The 15032-nt window shown below is 35.9% G+C and overlaps 1 protein-coding gene across 1 annotated transcript; it reads right to left on the minus strand.

The window, feature by feature from the left end:
- Window positions 1–8446: 8446 nt before the first annotated feature.
- LOC129218981 (solute carrier family 23 member 2-like) lies at window positions 8447–14470 on the minus strand. Its single transcript, XM_054853300.1, has 4 exons — window positions 14360–14470; window positions 12683–12840; window positions 9572–9722; window positions 8447–8632 (listed from the first exon to the last, which is right to left on the minus strand). The coding sequence occupies exons 1-4, from the start codon at window positions 14468–14470 to the stop codon at window positions 8447–8449; spliced, it is 606 nt and encodes a 201-aa protein (XP_054709275.1).
- Window positions 14471–15032: the final 562 nt, after the last annotated feature.

Raw genomic sequence — 15032 nt, forward strand, 5'->3', positions numbered from 1 at the left:
AAAGAAAGTTCGGTAAGCGCTCAAGCTAGCTGATTGCCATAACGGCAGTTATTTTCTCATTAGTATCTTTTTATACATGTAATCGAACCAATTGGTATTCAGTTTTAAAAAAATACAAAGAGAGTCAGTAAAAAGGAAAGAAAAAGGGAAGCCCGGAGTCGGAGTCAGAGTTTGCATGTTTTCCAACGACTCCGACTCCTTCACTCCTAAATCAGTCCGACTCCGACTCCACAGCCCTGGTAATAACAATAATAATAATACTTTCTTGGTTCATTTGAGTTTTCTACCGATTTTTATCATAATGCACTACTAATACTCATTGGTTACTTGTTAATCCTTCGTTTTTTCCGTTCAGTTCCTGTCGCTTTTGTCAGATGCGCTTCCATTAATAAATTCACACTTTCAGCATTGGAAAAAGGTTCATTGTAATGCTGAAACACGTGTTGTAAAAATTTGCCATTCTTTTTTGTTTCATTTACGTCACTTATAAAATATTTATTGTTGGTGTATGCTGAGCTAGATATTAGTGATGGGCATAATCGAGTTCTCATAATCGAATCACTCGATTATTCAAGATCATTCGAGAACTCGATTACCACGAGTTCTCGATTATCGTATCTCGAGTTCTCGATTATCGTATCTCGAGTTCTCGATTATCGTATCTCGAGTTCTCGATTATCACTTCTCGAGTTCTCGAGCGATGAACTTCTCGAGTACTCGATTATCACTTTTCGAGTTCTCGAGCGATGAATTTCTCGAATTCTCGATTATCACTTTCTGAGAACTCGAGCGATCAACTGCTCGAGTTCTCGATTGTCACTTTCCGAGTTCTCGAGCGATCAACTGCTCGAGTTCTCGCTTTGAACTTCTCGAGATGTTGAGTTCTCGAGATGTTGAGTTCTCGAGATCTTGAATTCTCGAGATGTTGAGTTCTCGAGATCTTGAGTTCTCGAGATGTCAATCACTCAAGCAGTGTTATTCTTCGATCGATTTGATAATCGAATGAACCTCTCAATATAGTTGACTTCTGACAAGGGTGCCCACCTATGGAGGGGGGGGGGGTCATGGCGCAGACTGTGCTGTTGACATTTTTAGGGGGGGGGGTGTTTTAAGGGTTATTTTTCTCATTTGTTGGGGGGAGGTCTCTGCGATATTGAGGGTGGGGGGGGAGGCTATACCTCAGGGCGGGTGAGCACCCTTGCTTCTGAAGTGTTTAGTTGCAGGGGCGGATCCGTCATTTAGGCGGTCAAAGAGCTGGCTTTGAAAAGTTAATGATTTTACTTATGAATGAGCATGGTTTTTTTCTGTCTTCCGAAAAAATTTGCATTGAAACCTTTTAACCCTTCCCCCAGAAAGACGGGCTGCGCTGAGGAACCCACAGGGGAGGTGGGTCATTGCGCAGACTGCTCCATTGAAATTCCTAATGGACGTTAGACTTTTTTAGGGAGTGTCCTTCTTGAGGGGGAGAGAGGATCCCTAATTTTAAAAAGTGTGCCTGCACACTTGAGGAATAGATCCCCTTGCGATCTAAATGGTATTACAATCAAATAATTGCCTTTCGAATGTTTCATTCGAATAGTGTTATAATCGAATGTATACTGTTGAATGCTTGATTATCAAATGATTCTTTGGGGATGCTTGGTAGTCTAATGATATGTTTTGAGCGAAAGGTGTTAATGAATAAACACATGGACGGGTCTGTGGGAGACATGTGTTGTGTCTCCCGGTGGTGGAACTAAAGGTTGGAGGCGCTCATATAAGGTTCTAACTTGAGAGGCATTAAAATTATAGTTCAGGTAAAAAGGGGGAATACTTAAGTTGAAAACCTGAGGGGACGTCTTCCCCCTTACGTTCACCTTCGACTATACGATTGGGTAATGATACAAGTGTAATAGGCAATAACAAACGTTTTAGAGCCCAAATATATAGATCACTGCAGACACGTGTTTCAGGGTTTGAAGGAACCCTTTTTTCAACGCAAAATAGTGAGATTGTGGATGTAAGGACATTACTGGATGTCTTTACGGACTATTCATTAATTACGTAAGGGTCCCGTGGGGGTGGGGGTGGAAAAATGTCTGCATACTTTGGGGGGGAGAGGGGTTCAAACGCATTCTTAAGCAGTATTTTCCAAGCCGATGTTTCATTTGCGTTTGGAAAATAAAAACGTATTAGGATGACTTTTTTATTTGTTTTACGAAGAATTAATTATGTAAAACATAATAAAAGAATTGCACTATGTATGGCATGTTTTATTTTAAACTACTATCGCATCATATACAAAAAAATGTCGAAAACACATTCAGTCTAGATTCCAACTTTTTAGTAAATATTTCTTCACGCAAAAAGGTTTAATTTAATAATAGTGAATTAAATTTCGATTCCAGTGATATTAGATTAGTTATTTCATTATTTCTAAAAACGAAATGGAATCTTACGTAAAAATAGGGGGAGGGGTTTGAAAAACCTTACGTACCCTTACATGGGGGAAGGGGTCAAAAATGGCCAAAATCATACATATGTACCAAAGGAATGGCCCCTTATATGTAAAAGCTTACTATTTTGTTGAAAAAAGGGTACTTTAAAACTCCAAAACACGTTTCTGCAGTACTCTGTATATTTGGGATACAAAACGTTTGTTATTTCATGTTACTTCTCGGCACAAAGATACTTAGTTATTTCTTAATAAAACAAGTGGTTAACTTCTCGTGTAATTCATCCCTATGGGTGCAAATGAGAGGGGAGGGGGGGGGGAGTTTTGACGTAAACTGCGGGATTGTAATTTTTAGGGGATTTTGCCTCTTTTGGGGGTATTGCTCTTGGGGGAAGAGCTTCATAGGTGGTGCTATTTGCTCTTGAAATGAATAGATTTGGAATGATTTTTAAAATCGAATGATTGCTTTTCTCTTGCTTTATTCGAATGGGGTAATAGTTGAATGTTTGGCTTCGAATTTTCGATAATTGAGAGATTCCTTAATAATCGAACGATATTTTTAGAACGAAAATTGTTCATTATCATATGAGCAGATTTATGGAGGGGCATGTGTTGTGTGAGTGGCGGATACAATGGAGGGTCGTGGGGGTCATGACCCCCCCTTGAACTCTCGAGAATAGTATCCGTACACATTGTGTTCAAATAATTTATGCATAAAATGCAAACGATTACAGTATCTTATCTTTTCAATACATCAATTATTTTTCAAAGAAAATATTTGAACTACTACTTTGTTTTATTGCTTATGAAATTAATTTGCAACGTTTATCCCCAATTATGTGCCTTATTCCTGACCGATTTGGGGCTTTTTATTGACCCCCAAAAAAGTTTCAGAATTTTTTCGCACTTAAAACGGGAATTTCGTTCATGGGGGAGGGCTTTCTTCAGCATGACCCCCACCCCCCTTCAAATGGTTTTCTGTATCCGTCCTTGGTGTGATCCGGTGGTGAAATCTTGAAGCAAAGGATAGAGAAACGCTTTCCATACTGTTTTGAACTTGACAGTTATTAAGATTAAATACGTACGTATGTACAATTTTTATTAAAAAGTGAAGGATAATGATAATATGGGCAAGTCGTTGGGCGACACTAGCAGGTTTAAACTTGAGAGTTGTTAAACTTAAAAATATATTAAACCGGTATCAAGGGCTTCCATATAGGGGGGGGCAAGTGTGGGCTCAAGCCCCCTCCCCCTTCTTTGAAATTAGGACATCCTTGCTTTTAGTACTTTTTTTTTCTGCAAAAATGTAAAATCATTTCTTCTCCAGCACAATTAATCAATAAGTTATTAAAAATGTCAAATTTTAATAACTCTAATCTGTACTGAAATCGGTTTCTATGGGGGAAATATCCTATTAAACCATGGGGAAAATATCTGAGCCCCCCCCCCTTAAAATTTTGCATATGGGCGCCCTTGACCGGTATGGTACAAACCGTGTAATTGAAAATTTAATGTAGTCTTAGCCCTTTTTCGGATTATCGTTTCTTGGGGGAGGGGGGGGATTGTCATAAAAAGCTCGCACAGGGGACGGACGGACACCCCTGTCATTCTATAAGGTTTTAGAATCAAATAATTGCTTCTCAAATGTGTCACCCCTGTCATTCTATGAAGTTATTGAATCAAATATTTGCTTCTGCTTTTTTTCTAATGGGGTTACTCAGAGAGCACACTTCGTTGAGTAAACGTTTTAAAGCGATTGTTAACGCTGTGACGTCCATGTTAAAACGTTTATGAAATGTTTAAACGCAAGGTGTTTATAATTCAGTGGTTCCCCCCCCCCCCCCCCCATGACGATAACACTCATCCCTCAAATGCGACGTTGAACGCCCTAAAATAAATTAAAGCCCGCTTAAGTTACCCTCTCCTCTTCAAAACTTCAATGGCGCGGTCTGCGCCATTTACCGCCCTCCCCCGCGCTTTCTCTTATATTGTCTCTTATATTGTCGCTCTCTCTCTAATATATTGTTTGTTGTGGAATGCTCGGTTATCGAGCATCTCGGATGATTTGAAAATCGAATACGTAATTTACTTTTCAGAGAAACTTGACAATCAATTTTAACCTATTTGAGGACCAGCGCACGGAAAATGAAACGTAGCTACGGAACCTTAAGTTCCGAAATGGACCGTTGCGAGCCTTTTCAGCAGTTTTGCCTCAACTTTACAAAAAAAAAAAAAAAAAAAAAAAAACCATAAAATCAGCACATTAATTGACTGAAAATTTTTAAGTTGAGTAAATAATATACTAATCAACATTTACGAAACTATAAGGAATATGACATAAACAGAAGCGAGTAAAACAAGCAAAATACTTAAATTTAACTACCCACGCGAAAATAAATGCTACGCACGCAAGAAGTCACAAATATTTTGCGTATGGAATTTCAAAAAAAAAAAAAGAAAAAACAATCTGTATAAAATGTAGTTTTTATTTAAAAATTGGGCCGAAGAGTGGAAGCTAAAATTAATCCCACACGACAAACTTCAATATTTCTTTTTAATGCACTCAGAAACATTTCAACTTCACTCCCAACACTTTTACTGTTATTGCATATTCCTAAAGTCGACGAATGAAAAAGAAAAATAAAAAAGAGCGGATCAAGAAAGAAAAAAAATAATCATGAACTTCAATGCACTTCAAGCCACACTTGTACACTTTTCAATGCGTCAGGAACCCCAATCCTCTGGAAAACGCAATCAGAAATATTTAACCCTCCTTCCTCATGTATTAATCAGATAAATATACTCAACTACTCTCAACAAGAACATCAAAAAAAAAAAAAAAAAAAAAGCAAAGCTATAAACTAGGAAAGAATGAGTACTTTTGCGCAGAGCAACTATTCCCCTACTTGTTTACATTATTAACTTCGTGTTGGAGAGTCCGAAACCACATTCGAAATAATCACGTGATAACTGAAAATCATTAGTTTAAATGCATAACCGTTCGAATAAATCACTCAGTCGCCCAAATGCCGAGCTCCTAGTTTCTGACAAGCTAACAGGGAATCTAGTCGAACCTGCATCCGCCAAGGATTGCGACCCCAAAATGAAGACTAAAATCTATCGAATCGACCCCCTAAAACAAGTTTGCATTTCGAACTTTACCGGAGGGTAAGGGGACAAAAGGTGTATCTGCTAATTTTATCGGAAAACAACAAAAAACTAGACCCACTTAAATGTAAAAACTAGAATTTTTCATGGAATTTGGGGGGAGTGGTATTGATTCCCCTTCTAAAAAGGGGGTGTCAATACCCCCCCCCCCAACTTAACCTAAAGCTTCTAAAAGCCAGGAGGGTTCACCCCTTATTATACCCCTAAATGGCAGGCTAAATGTCACATTCCTATCTCGAGCGCACTCCTGTCAAAACAACTCGGGAATTCGACTGAAGTCAAGGGAGTCCACCTCCCCCCTTTCGCAGGGCGATGGCGGACCCCCTCAAATGTTACGGAGCATCCGTCTAGAAAGAGCTCTCCCCCCCCTCCCGAAATGAGATTAAAAAAAAAAAAATTAAAAAAAACGCTTCTAAAAATTTCGGTTTCGCAGGCTGCGCCATGGACCCCCTCCCCTCTTCCGAAAATGAGATTAAAAAAACCCTCTCAAAAAACCGGCTCTAAAAATTTTAGTTGCACAGGCTGCGCCATGCCCCACCCCCTTTTAGTGGGCACCCCCGTAGCAGTCAACTCAATTTTGGAAAAGCTCAGAAAATGAACTACTCGAGTACTCGATTCAAACGTCTCGAGATCTCGATTTGAAACATCTCGAGATCTCGATTTAAAACATCTCGAGATCTCGATTCAAAAGATCTCGAGAAGTCAATCGCTCGAGTACTCGATTCAAAAGATCTCGAGAAGTCAATCGCTCGAGTACTCGATTCAAAAGATCTCGAGAAGTCAATCGCTCGAGTACTCGATTCGGAAGATCTCGAGAAGTCAATCGCTCGAGTACTCGATTCGGAAGATCTCGAGAAGTCAATCGCTCGAGTTCTCGATTTCAAAAGATCTCGATTATCAATCACTCGAGTGATCGACTTAAAAAGATCTCGATTATCAATCACTCGATTATCAGAAGTACTCGATTACCGAGATCTCGATTATCAAAAGATCTCGATTATGCCCATCACTACTAGATATATGAGGAGTTAAAACAAATCTTTGCTCAAAATCACAGCCCTCAAAAATAAGATACTAACACATACTCACGAATATTTTCCTTAAATATTCCTTCATTATGCGGTACGTTATAAAATAATTCAATCTATTTTTTTTCAAGTATCGGACAAATAAACGAGTTAGTACACTAATAGTACAGGAAGGAATTCAAGGCGTGGGCAATGCAACTTGATCTCATCCTTTTTTTTTTTTACTTACTTATTTGTGCCCCAGATTGCATCCGCTTTTGGCCTGCTTAAATAGAGAATCATGTAATCAGCAGATATTAATGCTTTTATTTTGCTTAAAATTGAAGATTTTCAGAGCACGCAGTAGTTTCTGGGACACTGCGACCACAAGGAGAGTCGTCTTCAATAGATTTCCAAGAGTGATATGTGGAGCATTTAAAGAACGGAAATTTTTATATCGCGGTCAATACATCCTTTTATAATCTGAACTATAGTTAGGGCGTTAAAACGTGGAATATTAAAAAAGAACTTACCGAATTTCAAAAATACTTTGTGATTACCTGTATAAAAAAACAGCTAATCATTTTTCACTTCTTTGAAAAATGTACTACAACCAAAATTGAATGACGCCTAATTTCATCAATGTTATCAATAATTATAGAAAAATTAAGAGTTCGTGAAACCAAAATCAGTGGAAAAGAAAGACAATAATGTAGGGGACTAGGGGCATAGTCAAAAGAGTTCTTTAAAATTTGGATTGTTGTTAAACTGTTCTGTTGCTCACCGTGTTAGAACTTAGGAATTGCACTTTTATAGATGTGAAATTTTTATTAATTTTTAACTATGATTTATGTATGAATTTTTCGTTCTTTCTTTTTTTTTTTTTTTTTTGACATGAACTACTGGTTTAACCAGTTATGGTTACGCTCGCTCATTTATGGGCATGCTAAAATCTAGAAATGGTCCTGCTAGCTAATTCAATTATTTTCAGCAAATACCCTGAAAAGTATTTAACTACATCAAAGCACTTATTTTTCTTACAATATAATCAAATTTCAACTCAGCAATTCGAGCAACATTGAAATTAAAAATGGATAACTGAGAAATCGTTTTTGAAAGGCTCGGCTGAACAGCAACAAAAATGTAATAACAATTGAAAAAGAACAAAACAATTTTACTGATGCATTTGTATTTATCATCTGCCAAATTTAACCTCAATTTTATCATCAATTATAAATGATAATTTTGAGTAAGAATGACTGAAAAATCAATTTTGGTCTTAAGTGCCCACTACTGAGATACAATATTTTAATTAACTAGTTATGGGTACATAAGCTTGAAAGAGCCTAAGTACCTTAATTGATGGCGAAAATTATTTAGTATATTTGTTGTGGTATAACTTTAGTAGTTTCATTTTCTCACTTCAGAAAGTGAGAAGTTTAGAGTTTTGTTATTTCAGATTTCGTCTGGTATTCTGCTTCTTCTATTTGTTTGGTCTTTCTAAGTTCTGATAAGTCGGGGGGGGGGGGGGAGGGGGTGATCGCTTGGTAAAACTTGCTTCATCCCAAAATATTGTCTTAAGTCAACAGCTTGCCATTTTGATTTTGATATATATATATATATATATATATATATATATATATATATATATATATATATATATATATATATATATATATATATATATATATATATATATATATATATATAGCATGTATAGCATGTGTGGGAGAGAGAGTATGCGTACATTTGTGTCTACTATGTACTTCATGCCAATAGTTACTTAGTTACTAACAACGGTAAAACAGAAAATTAAAATAACGAATTAGTGGCAAACTTACAAACTTGAAACAGCCCAATGTCCGGATGCCTGCCTAGCTGCTTCGCCAAACAAAGACAGTCCAATTAAAGTAATAGTTGGCATCACAGATAAAGGAGTTATCCACTTCATCAGAAATCCAATTAGACCAGTTAAACCTATGAGAACTTCTACAACGGAACCTACGATTATGGCTCCCTGAATCTAAAAACGGAGTGAAATCTCATTTAGTACAATTAATTTATCTTTTTTCGCAAAAGTATTTACAAATAGATGTTGCATAAAAGTTGTTTTTTGCATTCATCCCGAGCAATTTTCTAAGAAATTTCGAGAAGATATAAAAAGAAGATAATTAGAGAAATCTTCAGCAGTGTTTTCGCGCAAAAATTCAGAATGTAAACAATAGATATGGAGGAAAAGTACACTGATGATAAATATACTGAAGTGACAAAATTCATGGATAGCAAGATATAAATATACATATGTTTAGAGTTTCGTGTACTGGGCAGCGTATTAAAGTGTATAACTGGGCAATGCATTGGTAGGGCTTTAATTTGTTTTCAAGTAATTCGCATGAAATGGTTTCTAATTCGATTATGGTCGCACGACGGGAACGTAAAATGGTGGTTGGAGCCTTACGCTGGTGATATTTCCTTTCGGAATTCGTTCCACTAGTCAACGTTTTGTTATATATAGCATCAAAAGGGTGCGAAAAATATTTCCCTTCTGGATAACCTCCCACCAAGGGCAACTCACTGGCCGATACCTTGCAACTTAATGACAGAGACCAGCAACATGTGCTCTGTTGTCTCCCATAGTATGAAAAATAATCTTTCTCCCTGAGTATGAAAAGTAAATATTCTTGTCCATACAGTCAAGCCTATTTTGGAAAAACTCCTTATACATTGAGAAAAATGGACGTTATACATGAAATCAACGCAACAACTACTACAAATTAAAGTCAGTCATTAGTCTTGACCAAAATGCAGGCCTGTGTAATCTATGAATGCGGTTTATGTGTCACTCGTTTCACATTGGAGTTATTACGATAAAACATCATCATTATGTAGTTAATTGTGACTGACTTCCAGAATCAATAAAGCAGAAATTTTTAAACGTAATAAATATTTTAGCTACAATTACTTCTCGCATTCTTGACATCCATTCTTCATTCTTCATGTCTTCTGTCATATTATTAAGTAAATGCTCACTTGGACATTTCCATTTAGGTTGACTGAGGATCGCCAGAGCTGAGCTAAGTAATCCTAAAGATGGACCTTGTATGATTGGTAATCTGAAGAAAACAATTATAAATTTAAAAATTACATCAGATACTCTTAATACTAAAAATTCGATACACGTTATATTACCAAACTCAAACTATTTCGGCAGCACACACACACAAGCTAATTACGCACCAATTAATTCTGGTTCTTAATCGTAGGGCAAAAACATCCCACATATGACGGTACTTCCTAATACGGGGTACCTATGTATTAAATTCATATACATGATTGTACTGAATTCATGTTCTTCAATATATATGCAATCGACATCGACGGATAATGTCGGAACTAGTTGTCTTCAGAGAAGAAAGAATGGAGAAGTTAAAGTGAAGATGAAAATGATGCTATGCATGTTCACTGTGCAAGCCCATCTTCAGATAATCATGTGGTGAACATACGTTAAGGTGTCAAAAAAGCCTCAAATAGGTCCATATAGATTCACTGGTAATCTAAAAAAACAGTATTACTTTTTCGAAGTAGGGAAATGTGGGGCAAAGTGAAATCGCTAAGATGACTGAGCTTTTTCAAAATGAAGAAATTGGAAATTTGTTTTGAAAATTACAGTACAAAAAGAAAGAACATTGTATTTTATTCCAAAACTTTCATTGAAACATTATTTTCTATTTTTGGCAAAAATTTTAAGCCTCCAAGACAAAAGTGGAAAATTTTCATTTTTTTTTCAAGGGGCAAAGTGAAAATTAAATGCCTTTCCAACGAAATATTTTCTTTTTGATCGCAAAAAGTATTTATGATCAAATGAATCTAAATAAAATTTTTAATGAATAAATGAAAAGAAAATGGAACAATAAACGAATGATTAAATTAATTGATCTGTATTATATGAGGAAAAATAAATGAATGAGTAAAAAAGTGAATGAATAAGAAAATAAGTGAATTACTAAATAAAGGAATGTAAATGAATTAAATAATAAATGAGTACGTAAGTTATTTAGTAAATTATTGAATGAGTGAACGAAATAAGCAATTTCACTTTGCCCCATATACTTTGCCCCACAAGCCTTCGACTAATTGAGCAAAATATTTAAGATACAAATAAGCTGAATATTAACTAAATATATATTGCACCGCATATTATAAGGTCTGAATTAATATTTAAACTGTTAATAACAAGAACTTTATAATTTTCTAATATCAAAAATAATTTTTAACTTTCAGCAAATATTACAATACAAGTATTAATTTTCGGAAATTGCCTATATTATCAAATGCTTTAATCTTCGGCGGTATTTTTCTCCTGAATGAAATAGACTACACATGCAAGTACATTGTTAAAATATCACTTGATAGATGGCGCTAAACGCAGAGTCGATATTTCCCCTTTTCACTTTGTCCCGTTATTTTTCTTTGCCCCACATTTCTCCACATATGAGGCAGTGAGAAGCAAAGGGATGTAAGTGGCAAAACTAAAAATTAGGATATAACCAGTACAAATGGTAGGTGAACCTCTCCTGTGTTGGTGGAAGAGATAGTACTATTAGCCCTGATCGGTGCTGTTATACAGCATGATTTTGAAAAACTTTTCAATGAAAGCCTACCTAGGACCTTATCATTGAATACCTTTTACTCAAAACTTGAAAATGTCCACTTACATCCCTTTGCTTCTCCCTACCTTAGATAGTTGATTTATGAAATGCAAAAACTTTTTTTCTAATGTTGTTTTTGTGGACGCCATAATTGGAGGCATGCCGTGTAAGCAAATCTTTTCCAGATTTTTTTCAAAACTCAAATTTATGGCAAAAATTTTTAGTTTTAGTTTTTAAACTTATGACATTAATCCCAGAATCTTGAATTTAATTATACGGTTCATTTTATAATTATTTTTTCTTTATCATGTAAATTATGGGTTACAAAAGTAAAAGGTACCCCTATATATTCGGTGTTTTTACCCTAAAAATTTTACAACGCAACAGCAAAAAATCTTTTTGTTACGAAATTGCTGCTTGGGACTCTGTTAATCAAAATGGCGCCACTCACGCAGGATAAATCAACCTGTGTTTTGTTTGGAATACGATAAGGCATCGTCTTTTATCGCCGTTCATAGAGAGAGTGTCGCACGAAATTTGTTGAAGAACCACAGCACAGTCGCAACATCGAAAGGAGGATGAAGAATTTTCGGATCGATAGTCTACTACCCTATGGCTTGATTGGAAATAAAGCTTATCCACAGAGAGATGACGGATGACCTTGAAGCGGAAACATCATTTGTGTCATTTGTAGTAGGTAGAATAAGCCAGAAGGAGCTGAGTAATAAGAGGTGCGCTCTCGCTGATCCTATCTGTTACAAAATAATAACAAACAACATATTACAAATGATACAAATGACGTTTCCGCTTCAAGGTCATCCGCCACCTCTTCGTGATCAAGCTTTATAGAGTCAAACACTATGCCATTGCTGTATTGGCCGCCGAGATCCCTAGATCTAACTCCTTGTGACTTTTCTTATGAGATTTTGCAAGATACGAAGTTGTTTTTGCCTCCATTCATAAAGGATTTACTCCTGTTCAGAAAAATGAAGGCAACATCCTGAAGCAGTGGCAAACTGAAGTACTACTCGTATTCTCTGTGATGAATGTGGCAGAAACTGAAAAACCGAATAGATATTTGTCGTGTCACCAGAAGAGCAGACAAGGAAGAATTCTTTAATTTTATTGCAGTTAAATTATTTTCAAAATATTGTATTTCTAACATTATCACGAATTTTTTGTTATGTTATGAAAATAAATAAACATTAAGTGTAATAAAAGATTTGCAAGAAACTTGTTTGTTATAAAAACATTAATGCGAGGAAGTTGCCATATTTTTGTCTCTCATCACGATCCTTCCCCACCAGTTTGTGCCAACCTATACACTGAACGACTGAACTGAGAAGAGTTAGCGCTTATATTATCTTTGGTTATTTAAAAAGTGGTTGAAAGAAAACGCAAAAAAAAAAAAAAAAAAAACTGACCTGCATCCAATTGTTACTTGTATCAGAGTAGTCACACCACAAGCAAAAAATGTTGCAGAAATGAGATGCCCTTTATACAGGCTGTCCTCTTTCATGCATATATTGGATGATAATAAATATGGAACTGCAATGGCTCCACTAAACATCGTCAAATAATGCTGTGAGAGGAAAAATCAATTTGATTGCATCAATATGACAAGTGAAAAAAAAAAAAAAAAAAAAGACAAACAATTTCAATTCACTTGTAGTTTTGCTATGAGAATAAATATAAGAAATAGGGTTATGAAATTTGGGTGTTCAAGATGCCCATCAGAATGACTGTACAACCTTCAATAGTTTACGTTGGTTTGGGCACGGAGATCATCATCATCGGTAACGTTAGTTCATAAAAATGAATACTAGTAAGAAACTGGCTAAATTTTTCGTTTTTTATTTACTAAATCCATGCCACAGATGCCTTTGCGCTTCGGACTGATTATGCTTCTCTTACGCGGGTATATAGTTTAGGTCGGGCTGCAGTTTCGAAATTTTCTGGGGAGGGGGGAGGAGAGGGTGTATTCTCAATGCAAATGTTACCAGAAAACAACGAAAACCACGCCCACGTATACATAAAAGCGGTATTTTCAAAGGGCGCGGTGGGAAGGGGGGCAATTGACTCCCTGACTCATTAAATGGCGGGCCTGAGTTATGGTTTAGTAGATATTGGTGGCTCTGAGAGGGGGAAAAAATTAATCGGTCTGACCACTTCAAGCATAAGGTAACAAACTAAATAAAAATAATATAACCATTGTTGTATTATATCTGTTTTGAGTTAATCTAAACCAAAATTAGCTAAAAATTAGTGATCCAGTTTGTTAAAAGTGCAAAGAAAGAAGTTATTCCTCTCAAGAAACAGATACTACTCCACACAGGGGAAAAAAATAAAAGGCATAGCAGCGTCCGGGGACGAGTGAAGAAAAATGCTGATGCATGCATTAATTAGCATTACGTGCTTTCAGTGCAATAAATTTTGCGCTTTTTAATAGTATGTTAAGATAAACAGCGAGACGAATTGCTTGTTTCAATGGGCAGTCTACTTTCATCACCACCATTAGATATAATGAAAAGTTCAATTATATCTTTTGTATGAAGATTTTTTCTCCCATTTGGAGTATTTTTGACCCCATTAGATCCCATTTGAGCTCAGCGCCTTTGGTCGTCAGTGACTTTGGCGCCGTCGTGCGCCGCACGACCTTGCATATAGGAACGGCGCGCCCCTGCGTAGGTATTATCTTTACTTCTGAAATTCAAACAAACGTTCGCCACGTAATTTGACCCCCTAATGAACCCCACCAATATTCCATTCGTTGGAGCTATTTTGTAAGGGATGTAATACGTATTTTTTAATTATTAAAAATTGCAACAATCTAAGCGTATTTCAAAAAAAAAAAAAAGAAGCCAAATTGGTCACAGTTGAAAATATTTTAAATAAAATGTCTCAAAAACTCACTAATTTTTTACTGTTGAATTCCATTTTTGTTGTAAAACTGTTATAATAACTCAATGTTTATTCTTTAAAAAATCATGGGAAAAAATCGAATTGAACATAATCAAGAAGATTCAGTAAGAGTGAGAAAGTTGAAAACGCTGCCAAAAATAATAGCGAAAAGAATCAAATATGTGTTGAAATTGTCTTACCTGTATTGCCAATAAAATGGACATATACCACGGCGGTACATCTTCCAATTTGTAAATGACATCTGTTTTATATTTTTCCAAACCTGGCTCTTCTATAGAATCCTCCGCCATCTAGAAAATGGAATATGAAGATTTGCTCTCTAAACCTGTCCGCAAAAAAAGTTAGATTTTTATTTCTTTGACATTGGAAACAAAACAAAACTTAAACAGTTCTTTGAGAACGAGGAAGCTTTTATCTTTACAATTTGGGAAAAAGTTTCTCTTTTTATTCCGCTCGCTCATTTCATAATTCTTCACGCAATTTCACAATTATCCTTTTTATTTTTCGTGTGAAGAAATATCAGTCGCATTATACTTTGTAATTGCTTCCTCATTGTGAAATAGTCAGATTACTCAATATGAATAAATTCCAGAATTTCCAAAAAAGCATTTATTTTTTAGTTTTTAATCAAATGGCCCGTTTTGAAACTAAAATGCGTCCCACGATATGTGGCGGTCAAGTGGAACAGAGGTTTTTCTTAGTAGGGGAATGTGGGGCAAAGTGAAATAGGGGAACATTTACTCTGCTTTTAGCTCCGTCTATCTGGTAATATTTTAACTATGTAGTAGCTTATGTAGTGTATTCTAGTCAGGAAAAAAATACCGCGGAAGATTAAAGCATGTGGTAATGCAG

Source organism: Uloborus diversus, chromosome 3, assembly GCF_026930045.1.
Source record: "Uloborus diversus isolate 005 chromosome 3, Udiv.v.3.1, whole genome shotgun sequence".
NCBI classification, from domain to species: Eukaryota; Metazoa; Arthropoda; class Arachnida; order Araneae; family Uloboridae; genus Uloborus; species Uloborus diversus.

Excerpts from the sequence above, each read along its gene's own strand:
- LOC129218981 (XM_054853300.1), bottom strand. The coding sequence starts at position 14,470 with ATGGCGGAGGATTCTATAGAAGAGCCAGGTTTGGAAAAATATAAAACA. Across the intron at positions 12,841-14,359 it reads CCATTTTATTGGCAATACAG|CATTATTTGACGATGTTTAG; the intron begins GTAAGACAATTT and ends TTCCTCTCACAG. Across the intron at positions 8,633-9,571 it reads GGATGTCAAGAATGCGAGAA|ATTCAGGGAGCCATAATCGT; the intron begins GTAATTGTAGCT and ends CTCCGTTTTTAG.